Source organism: Ictalurus punctatus, chromosome 6, assembly GCF_001660625.3.
Source record: "Ictalurus punctatus breed USDA103 chromosome 6, Coco_2.0, whole genome shotgun sequence".
NCBI lineage: Eukaryota > Metazoa > Chordata > Actinopteri > Siluriformes > Ictaluridae > Ictalurus > Ictalurus punctatus.
The window spans coordinates 33,865,907-33,878,977 of record NC_030421.2 but is presented as its reverse complement, the minus strand read 5'-3'; the positions used below and the strand labels follow the sequence as shown (position 1 = coordinate 33,878,977).

General features: G+C 40.2%; 1 protein-coding gene across 3 annotated transcripts in view; it reads left to right on the top strand.

Moving 5' to 3' along the window:
• Window positions 1-13,071, top strand: part of myo10l3 (myosin X, like 3) — a 46,124-nt gene that overhangs the window by 875 nt on the left and 32,178 nt on the right. For 2 of the 3 annotated variants that reach the window (XM_053680621.1, XM_053680623.1), the window contains exons 2-6: window positions 9,837-9,947; window positions 10,893-11,080; window positions 11,767-11,901; window positions 12,006-12,144; window positions 12,479-12,563. In XM_053680621.1, the coding sequence (XP_053536596.1) occupies window positions 9,837-9,947; window positions 10,893-11,080; window positions 11,767-11,901; window positions 12,006-12,144; window positions 12,479-12,563 (658 nt within the window). Of the gene's footprint in view, window positions 1-5,067; window positions 5,086-9,836; window positions 9,948-10,892; window positions 11,081-11,766; window positions 11,902-12,005; window positions 12,145-12,478; window positions 12,564-13,071 lie in introns of those variants that run through there. The other variant, XM_053680622.1, reaches the window with a different exon arrangement.

Below are 13,071 nucleotides of genomic sequence, written 5' to 3'. Positions count from 1 at the left end.
GGTTAGTTTCTGAGAGCTCGGTTTAATTTCAGTACCACATTGAGGGTTTGAGACGCGCACACACACACACACTCACTCCGAAATGTAATCCTGCAGTGGACAATTACTTTTGGCTACTGGAACATCCAACCTCTAAAAATCTCTCAACAACGCCTGAGGAATATGATATCATGTTCAGTCATGCTGTGTGTGACTCCCTCTTTCTGTCTCTTTCTCTCTTCCTCTGTGTCTTTTAAGTCCATACAAGGAATGTGGGCATGTCATTAAGGCTACAGATACAATAGAAGTGTCTCTGAGTAGGTGTGGCTTGGAATGTATATAGTTATATTTGATCAGCAGGAGGAAGTTTGAACTTGTGATTTGATTCACCAGTCAGTGAGTATTTGGATATTCAGATATCACCCAGTAACATGCATCATGATTGGCTGGTAGAAAAAGAGATGGTAACAGCACTCCATAGCCACACCCACTCTATGCAGTGAGATAAATGAGTCATGTGATGTGTCAGATGTTAATCAGTGTAGTGTACTACTATTTATGGGTCTTATTCAGAGTAGATTGAAGTGCAGTGAGAATTTAATCCTGAAATTACACACATCAGTATTCAGATCTCATGCGTAACTACAGACTTGAGCACTATTCAGAAGTCATGTGAGAGTTACACAAGAGGGGTGGAGTTTGTCTAAAACAGAGGCGTGTCTCAGTTACAGAGATTCGATATTGAACTTCAGCACATTTTTCTTGCGTGAAAAGTCAGGAGCAGTATTAAGTCCAGCGCAACTGTCCGACAGTTTGATGTAACCACAATATACCACAGCACTGTTAAATTCTGTATTATGATTGGCCAGAAGGTGTTGATTATTTCCCAATACCTCACCTTGAACCAGGCATTGGTGAATTGAGGTTTGGTTACAGCCTGAATCCACCAAAGAGTGGTATGTACCCTTTTGAATACTCGCTGGTATACGGTACGTCGGAGCTCGATCGGGACAGCCTGCTGTGCCTCAGGGACCCGGACCGGTGCTCAACAACCGGATAGTGCAATTATAAATCATTGCACTTCTATAACCTTGTACTATATAATAAAAATGTGCTAATTGTGTAAACAGGAACTTATGAATACGAGCATCAGAGTCATTTCTGAATTCATTCTTTATTCATTTGAATTCAAATTAATCAGTTATAGTTTTAACCTAAAGTCTATTATATCAAATTGAAATGATTAACTGATTGAGACTTGGGTGCAAACTGCAATAAGAAACAAGTCAGAACTTTAATAGTTGACACTAGTTATACTAATAATGCAGAGTAAAGGCAATGGAGCTTTACGCCACATGCACCGGGGACAGAGTGTACGAATGTATAGCTGTGGTTTTCAGATTTGGGTTGAGAGCAGTAACGCTGCGTACAGCTGTCCCGCTCTGCCAGGCTGCATGTGGAGTTTATTTTACCCAGCGGTGGTGAGAGTTCTGGGTTTTATGTTTAGAGTCCTGAAGGATTTGAAGCTGGATTTAAATTCCTCACTCTGTAACTAGCACGTGGACGTCAGCAGCTGGACACACAGATCTAACCTTAAATGACTTTTGAGCTGATCATAGCTTGTTGCTCAGGATAGATTTAGCATGTTGGAGGAAATCCTGCTGAGACGTGATTCCGGTATAGTTTCTGTTCTATATTGTATAAGTTTCATCCTTTAGATCAGCTCAGACATTCTTACTGATGTTTAGCTTTATCAATCTTTGCTCCCATGATCAGCTTTATTTACACCGGATTTCTTACTCCCACTCTTATTATTCTGTCATAGCAAACTGGGAGACACAACTGGGCGTCTGAGACCATTTCCTGCTTTCTCACTTCCTGTTTCCTGCTGTACAGCACCTGCAGGAAAGAAGTGTGTTTTAGACTGTAAAAACCAGCCCTATTAGCAGATTAATAGGGGCAGTGGTGGCTTAGCAGTTATGGCTCTGGGTTACTGATCGGAACTTCGGGGTTCAAGCCCCAGCACTGCCAAACTGCCACTGTTGGGCCCTTGCGCGGGGCCCTTAACCCTCTCTGCTCCAGGGGCACCACCCTGGCTGACCCTGCGCTCTGACCCCAGCTTCCTGACAGGCTGGGGTATGCGAATAAAAGAATTTCACTGTGCTCTACTGTATGTATGACCAATAAAGACTCATTATCATTAATGAACTGAGAACACACCAAAAGGCTATAACGCTAACATGTTTTAGCAAAATAATGGCTAAAGGCTAGTATACTATTTGGAAAAAGACAAGAAGGATAACACAATCCACTCAAACTGACTTCATGTCCTTCCTGTGAGGACGTGACACACCTGTCATTTACCTTCTTATGATCCGATACACACCCACCAGTGATGTGAGCCCTGACCGGGGCTGATTCCACACACACTCATCACCACAATGTCCAAAACCTATCTCAGGTTACTGTCTTATAAAAACTTATTATTGTTAAATAAATAATAAAACACTCTTTATTTTGTCTAAACTACAAATAAACAATTCCCTCCCTTCTGTCAGAAGCAAAATAAGTTTTTATTGATTTATTATAGTGAAGAGGTTCTGTGGACAACATGTTGATCATTTCTGATCATGTGACTGATCATGTGATTACCCATAATCCTCTGTTTATCAGCATGGCCTTGTTTTTCACAGCACTAGTTTAATATATTGTTTCATTGTGTCTGTGTGTATTGTCGGGGTTTTCTGTATTGTGATCAAGTTGGGATTTGAGAACAGGGTTAAAGGTCACAGGATACAGACGGAATTCCGAGGCCTCATATTGCAGCCCAAAATAATTTCTAAAATTCCCAGCATTCCAGCCGTGTAAGGCTGTGAAGAGTGTGTGGGTTTGAGAAGCTGCACACATTTAACACACACACACACATACACACAGATGGTATTAGTTTATCTGTTTGCAGTATCTGTCCTTTCCGCACACTGCTGCTGAGTTCTGGATTGTGATTGGGTCAGAAGGTGTTGATTAGTTTTCTATAACAGCAGCTCTGACAGTAACGCAGGTTCATATTAACGCGCTCATTCTGATACGTTATTGTTTCTATAGTAACCGCTCATTTACAGGGCCGTGTACAGCGGACAGTCAAAGAACGGAATAAAAACCATGTGTAGACGTTCCATAAGGAGAAATGTGTTTATGTAGCGTGTAAGGAAGGAGTCTCCAGTGTCAGCACTGTGCAACAGTCAGAGGTAAAGCTGTAACTTTACATTTTCCCACATCTTCAGTACAGAGGAGTTTACACTTCTCTACTGTTTCTCACTAACATGACAACTGCGATTAATTTTCTCTTATAAAGTTGAAGAGCGAGAATAAAGAGAGAGAATAAAGAGAGAGGATAGAGAGAGAGAATAAAGAGAGACTGGTGAGGGAACGAGTGTTTATAGCTGCTATAACGCAAGTGAGGACAGGAACTAACTCGTTTCACTGATGTTCAACAACATTTAATGTAACTATAAATGGATAAAAAGTATCATGTGTCATTCTTTTAATAAATAAAAATGTGGTTGGTAAACTGCTGTGGTATAAGAGGAATAAAACACTTGGGGATATGCTGTTACAGTAAAATAATAAACTTCAGGGTGATAACAGTAACACACCACCCGCTCGTTGATTATTTTACTGTAACAGCAGCAAACAATGTGGCCTATTAGTTATTAATCCCAACATAAACTCTGGTGTTTAATCTCATGGTCATGTGACCCTAATCCCACATACTCACTCATTATATAACACTGACAATACAGAACAGCATGCTGTGTGTGTGTGTGTGTGTGTGTGTGTGTGTGTGTGTGAGTGTGTGTTAATAGTTAATGAGGATTGATACGGCTGAGTCGTGGCCGGGCGTTGGGTTTCCTCTCACACTGATCTCTCAGCTCACACAGACTGCTCTTTCATCACTTCGTTCAGCTCTAGCACATTGATGATTAGCACCGATGATGTGCATGTGTGTGTGTGTGTGTCTGTGTTTGTCTGACAATACAATAACAGGAAATGACCACGCGCCTCATTCCTGTGGTTTTTTTTTTTTTTTTTTTTTTTTTTTTTTTTTTTTTTTTTTTTTTTAACTTGTGTCTCCGGTTGTGCATTCCCAGTGTGTGTGTGTGTGTGTGTGAGAGAGAGAGAGCGAGCGATCAGTGAAAAATGCCTACAGTACTGATTATTAATTAAACATAATTTAACATTAAATTATTTATTTGAATGGTGTACAGAGTTAATAATTTAGTAGAACGTAACTGAGCTGTTTAATAAAATATTACAGAAGTGATGATCAGCTTCACTTTATTCTCTTTTTCTACATTTCCTATAAAACACACTGCTGACTGGTTACTGATTAGCCATATTGCACAAAACATTAATTATGTACAATTGACAGGTGCTGATTAGCTAGGCTAATCTAAATATATAAGCTAAATAATTATATAAATATGATTTACATCAGTTATTGTGACATCACTACAGTTTATTTAATTTAATTTTTTTTGCAAATGCCACACATTATACAATAGGTGAGTTAGCTAAGCTAGTTAGCTAGATATCAGTTACATTCTTAGTAATTGTTTCTGTTTAGCTAGTAACCATGCTGATATTAAATTACTAAAATGTTAATAAATTGGTCCAGTTGTTAGTAAATATTATTTTATACAATTAAATGATTGTAGATTCTTTTGAATATGTGAATTTAACAAATGGTATTTATTATGGTATTATTTATTTTATTAGAAAAGGCTTTCATTAATTTATTTTATTTAGTCAGTAACCATAGTGATCTTAAACTTATTTAAAAACTCTTATTCGGGTGCTAGTTAGGATGATTGTTTTAGGATTTTTATTAACATTATGATTTTAAGTCTTTCTGTCCGTGTAACGTCACCAGTGTATCGTCGACATTACTGTTTTATTAAATACAGGCTCCGTGTGTGTGTGTGTGTGTGTGTGTGTGTGTGTGTGTGTCCTGCCTCCGTCGACACGCCCGCTTCTTCCCCGTCTCCAGGTGTGAGCTGCTATAAAAATGAAGGATGTTGTGTATGCATTCAGACACTGCAGCAGATGGTGAGACTCATGACCGCATTATACGTGATATAAACAAATTATTAAAACTACATGTATTCATTAATATATAGCAGTAGCGGAGGAACGCCACCAAGTGTAGTGAAGTAAAAGTACATTTCTGTGATTAAAAACAAACCTGAGTAAGAGTATAATTATGGCTAGTTAAACCTACTCTTAAAATATTTTTTTTTCCCAAAAAGTTACTCAAGTAAATGTAAGGAAGTAAATGTAGAGCGTTAGCACCCACCTCTGGGGATGGCTCTATAATCCTCATTGGAATCCTACATAAGGCTCTACAGTCCAGAGTGAAAAGGTTCTAGAGTCCTGTTTGTGTTTCTAGAATCTTCATTGCATCTCTACTGTATTTGTTGTGACACTACAATCTACAATATGAAGAATCTGAGATCCTCAGTGGGGCTAGCATTTGCAGTTCAGTGATGGCACTCTCATGGTGTGCTAGAACCCTAAATTTATATTTACATTTATTCATTTAGCGGACACTTTTATCCAAAGCGACTTACAAATGAGAAAATACAAGCAAAGCGATATCTAGCAGAGAACAATATAAGTAGTGTGTAGTGAGTTCTAGAAGAAGCAAAGTGCGCAGAGTAGAGGTGTAAGTGCCAGAGTAAGGTTTATTTTTTATTTTTTAATTTATTTATTTATTTATTTATTTTATGGATTGGTTAAGTGTTCATGGAAGAGGTGGGGCTTTAGCTGTTTTTTGAATATAATGACAGATTCTGTGGTCCGGATTGAGGGTGGAAGGTCATTCCACCACTGAGGAACAGTTAGCGTGAAGGTTCTTGAAAGGGACCTTGAGCCTGAGTAGGTACTACTAAGCGTCGGTCGTCGATTGATGGCAGATTGCGTGAGGGAATGTAAGCCTTCAGGAGAGAGTTGAGGTAGGGAGCGCTGTTCCAGACAAGGTCTTGTAGGTGAGCATCAAGGCCTTGAATTTGATGCGGGCGGCTACAGGAAGCCAGTGGAGGGAGATGAAGAGGGGTGTGACATGGGTTCTCTTGGGCTGGTTGAAGACGAGGCATGCTGCTGCATTCTGAATCATTTGAATGGGTTTGATAGAGCTGGCTGGGAGGCCTGGGTGTAGTGAGTTGCAGTAGTCCAATTTTGAGATGACAAGAGCCTGGACTTGTAGCTGTGTAGCCTGTTCTGTGAGATAGGGTCTCATCCTTGCTACAGTTCTAGAATCTTTAATGCAGGTCTAGGTTACTCAGTTTTGTCTTAATATCAACAGTGTGTTCCTAGAATATTCTGTATGGCTCTAAAATCCTTGATCGTCGAGTCCTCACTGTGGTTCTAGAATCCTCAGTGCAGCTATCCTTCATCGGTTAATTTCAGTGTGGTTCTACTAAAACTAAAATCCCATTTGCATCTCTTTGAATAATCATTATGGTTCTGGAATGCTTTGTACTGCTCTAGAACTCTCAGTTCAGTGGAACCACAGTCCTCAGCACGGTTCTTTGTTGTTGCTGCTGTAGTACTTGTGTTGATGTTGTTAGTTCTGAATTCCGCAGTATTTTCCTGCAGTCAGTAACTCTAGAACTCTGGAACTCTGAGACATGCAGTAGTTGAGAAACAAAGTCTGATCATTTCCTTCTGTGTTTCTGGTCTCTGGTTCTGTAGTCTTTAAAAGAACTGATTAACACAGGATATGAGGTGATTGTTCATGTATTCTGTCTTTAATCTGCTGATGTTCCTGATGCTGTCGATTAAAAACTGAGTGACACACGACACTGGAAGATCACAGGTGAATGAGATAGGGAGAAATCTAAATCTGTATCCAGATATCTGACAAGCTGATTTGTGACATCTGTTGTTAAAAAGCGCTATATAAATAAAATTCAGATGCATTGTCTTGGTTAAATGGGTGTTTTATATTGTTCTGCAGGAGATTACTGTATAGTTCTGCAAATTGCAGTTCACACATTAACGATAAACATCAGAGCAGGATAAGAACCTCGGCACACTGCTCTATTTATTTATTTCCTGCAATAGTGAGAGTGAGGAGTATAGAGAGAGCACTGGGATGGCATGGAACAGTCTCAGGTTCTCCAGTGGAACCTGAAGTGGAGGTGTAGACAGAGACAGAGGTGATGACCACACAATATCAATCACCCTGACTTCATCTGAGGATGGCAGAAATTACGCTAATACGCTCTAGATTTAGATACTGATCTACAGGAAGTATTGTTATTCATCAGCTATAATCAGTGGATTAATATACATTTATAAATTCTCAGAGTGTGAGAAGTTTTTTAATTTGGTAATAGAGCAGCAAATTTACAAGAGCAGTGTTGTCACTTCTTTAAAAACAGGGCTTAGGTCTGTTAAAGGAATACTATACCCTGAATTACAAATTATCTTTGTAATTAAAGCAAGACCTAGATTTATGTCCAAGATTTATTTGTGTTAAAATGTTAACCTTAGATGATGTTGTTCTTAGTTCTTAGATTATGGTGTATTTTCACTTTAGTTAACAGTTTCCTCCATTACCCACAATGCCATTTGATTATCTGCTGATAGTGGTGCAGTGGGATTTAGTGCTCGCTTCATCTCTACTTAAAGAGAATGATGCAGCAGTGCTTTAGTTCTGCATTAACTCGGCTGCATTGCATTCTGGGATTTTGAGTCCAGCATTTGCTCTAATGTCACCACTACTTTGCTGGATTTCTCATTAATATGACATGGAATGTCATTGGAAAATAAAGCTCAGTGAGAAAAGAAGCTCTTGCTTTTTTTGTTTTTAGGAGGAGACACTTAGGGGTCGCTGCTCAGAAGTTTCTCAGAAATGTTCTGTAGATGTTGAGATGGTCAGGTTTGGTATTGCTGTGTTCTTCTCCACAAGGCTGCCAGAGGTTCCTGCATAAATCTGTAGTGGAGGGTCATGGCCACTAAAAAACACCCGCCATAGGGAGGGGACTGCCTTCCTAAAATGGACAGCACCTGTTTATACAGGATTGTTCACATTACTGAGACACTCTGTGTGGATTAATATCATGTGTAATTTCAAGCAGAAATACAGAGCTGCTCAGAGGGAAGTGTGTGTGTGTGTGTGTGTGTGTGTGTGTGTGTGTTCTGAACAAGCACTGGTGTGTTCTCCCCATTGGTGCAGTTCTTTAGTCAGGTGAGAAGACAGCAATCCCACTTCGGTGTGAGAGCGTCTGAGTGCTGAGTGAGGTGGTCTCGGTCCGCTTCCATGTGAAGGGAGAAAGTGACGGGTTCCTCACTTCACTTAGAAACACACAGTTGACTCTCTTTTTTTGCTTTTTGTTTTAATCATGTGCAGTGACAAAACAAAACCGAGAGAAATGAACCAGAAGAAACAGTTTGCCCTGATTCAGATTGCACTACTGGATGTGATAGCACTCTCAGACCTAGGATTTACATTGTGTAATTTAGGATCATCAGATTTAAGGAGAAGGTGTGGTGTTCAATAGCTAGAAGATGATATATGATGCTAATTTATATAAAAAAGTGTGCATTGGCGAAGTTAAAAATCTCTGTATTTCCTCATCTTTGTTAGTGGAATGTATAGAAGTCAGCAGCTGAACAGCAGGAGCTTGGTTACTGACTCAACACCCTAACTGGGGGGGGGGGTGTTCAGAAGTGGGGGGGTTTCAGCTTTCAGAAGTGTGCTGTGAGAGACAGACTCATCAACTGAGTGATGATCATCATTTACACACTTGTGTGGTGGGTAGGGGTAGTGAATAGGGGGTAGTGAGTAGGGTATGGTGAGTAGGGGTAGTAATTACAGGTAGTGAGTAGGGTATGGTGAGTAGGGGTAGTAATTACGGGTAGTAAGTAGGGGGTAGTAAGTAAGGTATGGTGAGTAGGGGTTGTAAGCAGGGAACGATTCTGGACACAACTATGGTGACATGGCTATGTTTGAACAAAGAATGATAGCTAGGAAATGATAGAAGATTATTATAGAGCAGAAACAGCTCGATGGAGGAATCAGGAAGGCTGTAGGTGTGTATTTTAAGCTAGTGGAGTGTTTTTGTGTCTTTGTTTATATAAAGTGTTCATTCTTAATTTCTGTAGAATTTAGGAACATCATACTTTCATAACATATGTTGCAAAATCCAAAATGGTATGTGACTGTAAAGTGTTGAGCCTATATAACAGCTCCAGTTCTTCTTGTCACACATTCTACAAGTCTGTGGAGCTGTACAGGAGGAGTGGAGAACCACTCTTCCAAAACACATAGAACCAAACCATGCCAGAAACATAAGTAAATGCACCCCTCAGGATAACAGCCAGCCATTCGGAGGATCCGTCAGAGACAGACAGATAATGATGAGGGTGTGTGTGTGTGTGTGTTATCAGACGATTTCCCGTTTGCTCATAAATTGATCAATACCACTTCCTGTTTAGTATATGATGTCATACACACACACACACACACACACACACACAGACACACACACACACACACAATCACATTAAGAGCTTGCCTAACCACTGATAGGAGCCATTATCAGTCTAATAAATCAGCACGCACACACACACACACACACACACACACACACACACACACACACACACACACACACACTAAATTGTTTAGGGAGTCAAACACACTGTAGGTTTTTTTAGGTACAAAATCACCTAAATGTTAACAGTGTAATGGTTTATTACTCTTATGGCAGTGTTATTACTACTAATAATGGTAATTTTTAAAATAAAAAAAATAATAAACCTCTATCTGTTGTTTGTCCGTCTCTCTGTAGGTGATGTGTGTAAATGCTGATGGAGTTGAAGACTTGTCAACTCTCACTGAGCTCAACACACAGACCATCATGCACAACCTCTACCTCCGTTACCATAAAGACCTCATCTATGTAAGACGCAAGCACACACGCAAGCACACACGCAAGCACACACGCAAGCACACACGCAAGCACACACGCAAGCACACACGCACACAAGGAAGCTAATGTGAAAAAACCCAGAAAACTCAGAACTAGGATGAGGAACAGACAGAACTCTGGAGTGTAGAAATACAATTATACATTCAGTTTTTTGCAAGGACTTGTTATGTGGGTGAACTGTAGACTGTATTGGAAGAAAATGGGGACTGTGACTGCATCAGTGAGAATTCAGTAATAGTAAAACAGATAACTACCAGACTGGAAACTGACACTTGGTCTGGGGTGAACTCAAGACTGAGACGTAATCTGGAGGAGAACCCCAAATTGAGACTTGACCTTTGGGGTAACCGTAATACTAGGACTTGTTCTGGGATGAACTCTAGCCTGGGACTTGATCTACTTGTGAAGATGAGACTGGGATTTGATCTGGTTTTGAACTCTAGGCTTGACCTGGGGATGAACCTAAGACTAAGACTTGATCTCACCAAAGACATAAATCATGACCCGAAACAGGGGCTGGGATTTGATCAGTGGGAAAACTCAGGACGAGATTCACTGTAGTTGTGATGCCTCGATGCAGATTGGGGGTTTCAATTTCAAATATAGATCTTGTGATAAGTGAAACCCAAAGCTCAGAACAATAGTTATGTCTATAAATACAATACCTAATGTAGTTTCTGTACATTTTGTGGTCAATTAAAATGATATTGCAATGCAGCATAGATTCACTTGAACACATTACACAGGGAATATTGATTAATAACAAAAATAAAACCAGGACGGGAAAATAAATTAGACTCTGAAAGGCAAATATGCAGACTAAAAGTGAGAGCAACGTTCAGTGTTCGATTAGGAACAAGAATTGATGTGTGTGTGTGTGTGTGTGTGTGTGTGTGTGTGTGTGTGTGTGTTCAGACAAACATTGGCTCCATCCTGGCTGCAGTAAACCCCTATAAGCAGATCCCTGGCCTGTACGATGGTGAGGCTGTACAGCTCTACAGTAAACATCAGCTTGGTGAACTTCCTCCTCACATCTACGCCCTTGCTAACGAGTGCTACCGTTGTCTGTGGAAGAGAGCTGACAGCCAGTGTGTACTCATTAGGTACTGTACCCTACACCCTACAGAGTGTCCCTACACCATATAGAGTGTCCCTACACCCTACAGAGTCTCACTACAGAATGTCCCTTTACCATGTCCTACACCCTACAGAGTCTCCCTACAGAATGTCCCTTTACCATGTCCTACATCCTACAGAGTCTCCCTACACCCTACAGAGTCTCCCTACACACTACAGAGTCTCCCTACAGAGTGTCCCTACACCCTACAGAGTGTCCCTACACCCTACAGAGTGTCCCTACACCCTACAGAGTGTCCCTACACCCTACAGAGTCTCTTTACACCATACAGAGTCTCCTGACAAACTACAGAGTGTCCCTTTACCCTACAGCAGTGGTGTCTAATCTTACTCACAAAGAGCTGGTGTGGGTGCAGGTTTTCATTTCAATCAAGCAGGAGCTACATCTAATTCTCCATGTTTAATAAGTTGATCTTGACTTACAGGTGTGGCTTGATTGGAATGAAAAACTGCACCCACACTGGCCCTTTCTGGATAAGATTGGACAGCCCTGCCTTACTGAGTTTCCCTACACCTTACAGAGTCACCTTATACCCTAACAGTCCACCCTACATCTCTTACAATCTCTAATTATTTGTGCATACGTGTGTGTGTGTGTGTGTGTGTGTGTGTGTGTGTGTGTGTGTGTGTGTGTGTGTGTGTGTGTACGCAGTGGGGAGAGCGGTGCTGGTAAGACCGAGAGTACGAAGCTGCTGTTGAAGTTCCTCTCTGTAATGAGTCAGAGTTCTACAGGAGCCTCAGTGTATGAGAGAACCAACAGAGTGGAACAGGCCATTATACAGAGCAGGTAATACACACAAACACATACTAACCTTTTATTTAAGATATACTTCTATACTTATTCAGTTCTGCAAATTCTATCTGTGCGTGTGCGTGTGTGTGTTATCTCAGTCCCATAATGGAGGCATTTGGGAATGCTAAAACAGTGTACAACAACAACTCAAGTCGCTTTGGGAAGTTCATCCAGTTGCACTTCTCTCAGATTGGAAACATTCAGGGAGGCTGCATCGTCCACTACCTCCTCGAGAAGGTTCTTTCTTTCTTTTATTTATTATAAATATTACTTATTTCTCAGTGTACTTTATTCTTCGCAAAGTCTGTTCAGTGCAGTAATTGGGTTCTACACAGTAATAATTCCCTCATTTAACTGATTAATAATGGAATTGTTTTTCACTCAGATAGAGCTGTCATTAGCCCCCTGTACTAGAACTGGGTTCCTCTGGGTCTGATATAGAAAATGAAGGATTTTATTGTGATAGAGCTGCCTGTCAGATCATTAACAGAAAATAGATGTGTCTATTAGTCTAAACATGTAATATTCTGTGATTACTCATTTCCGATGTTCTGGTGGTGTTGGTTTTCAGAACCGGGTCGTTCGTCAGAACCCAGGAGAGAGAAACTATCACATCTTTTACTCACTATTGTCTGGAGCTGATAAAGAACAAGGAGGTGAGACTGTTTGTGTATGTAAGTATAGGAACAGATGAGTCTTAAAAGTAATTGAAAGTAAATAACATGTAATTTTCGGTTGCATATCTCATACTCGCAGTAACTGCATCACTCCTGTGACTCACTGACAGCAAACTGTTGGTTTCTTCTTCTGTGAAGCTTTCCCAGGTTTTTACTGCAGCTTCTTTCAGTAGTTGTTTGTTTTGGGGGGGTTTCTCCCTTCAGTCTCCTCTTCAGGAGGTGAGATGCTGATCAGTTGGGTTCAATTCAATTAAATTCAGTTAGAGAATCATCATCATCTCATATTCATCTTTTGATCTCAAATCCAAATTTCAATCTATAGCAAAAATAATAGAATTGTATTGTATTTGGAGACTGTATAGTACACCGAAACTTGTCAATTCAAATGTATTTATAAAGCACATTTAAAGACAACAGCAGTTGATCCAAAGTGCTGTACAAAACATTAAAATACATCACATTAAATAACATTATAACACAAAGAATA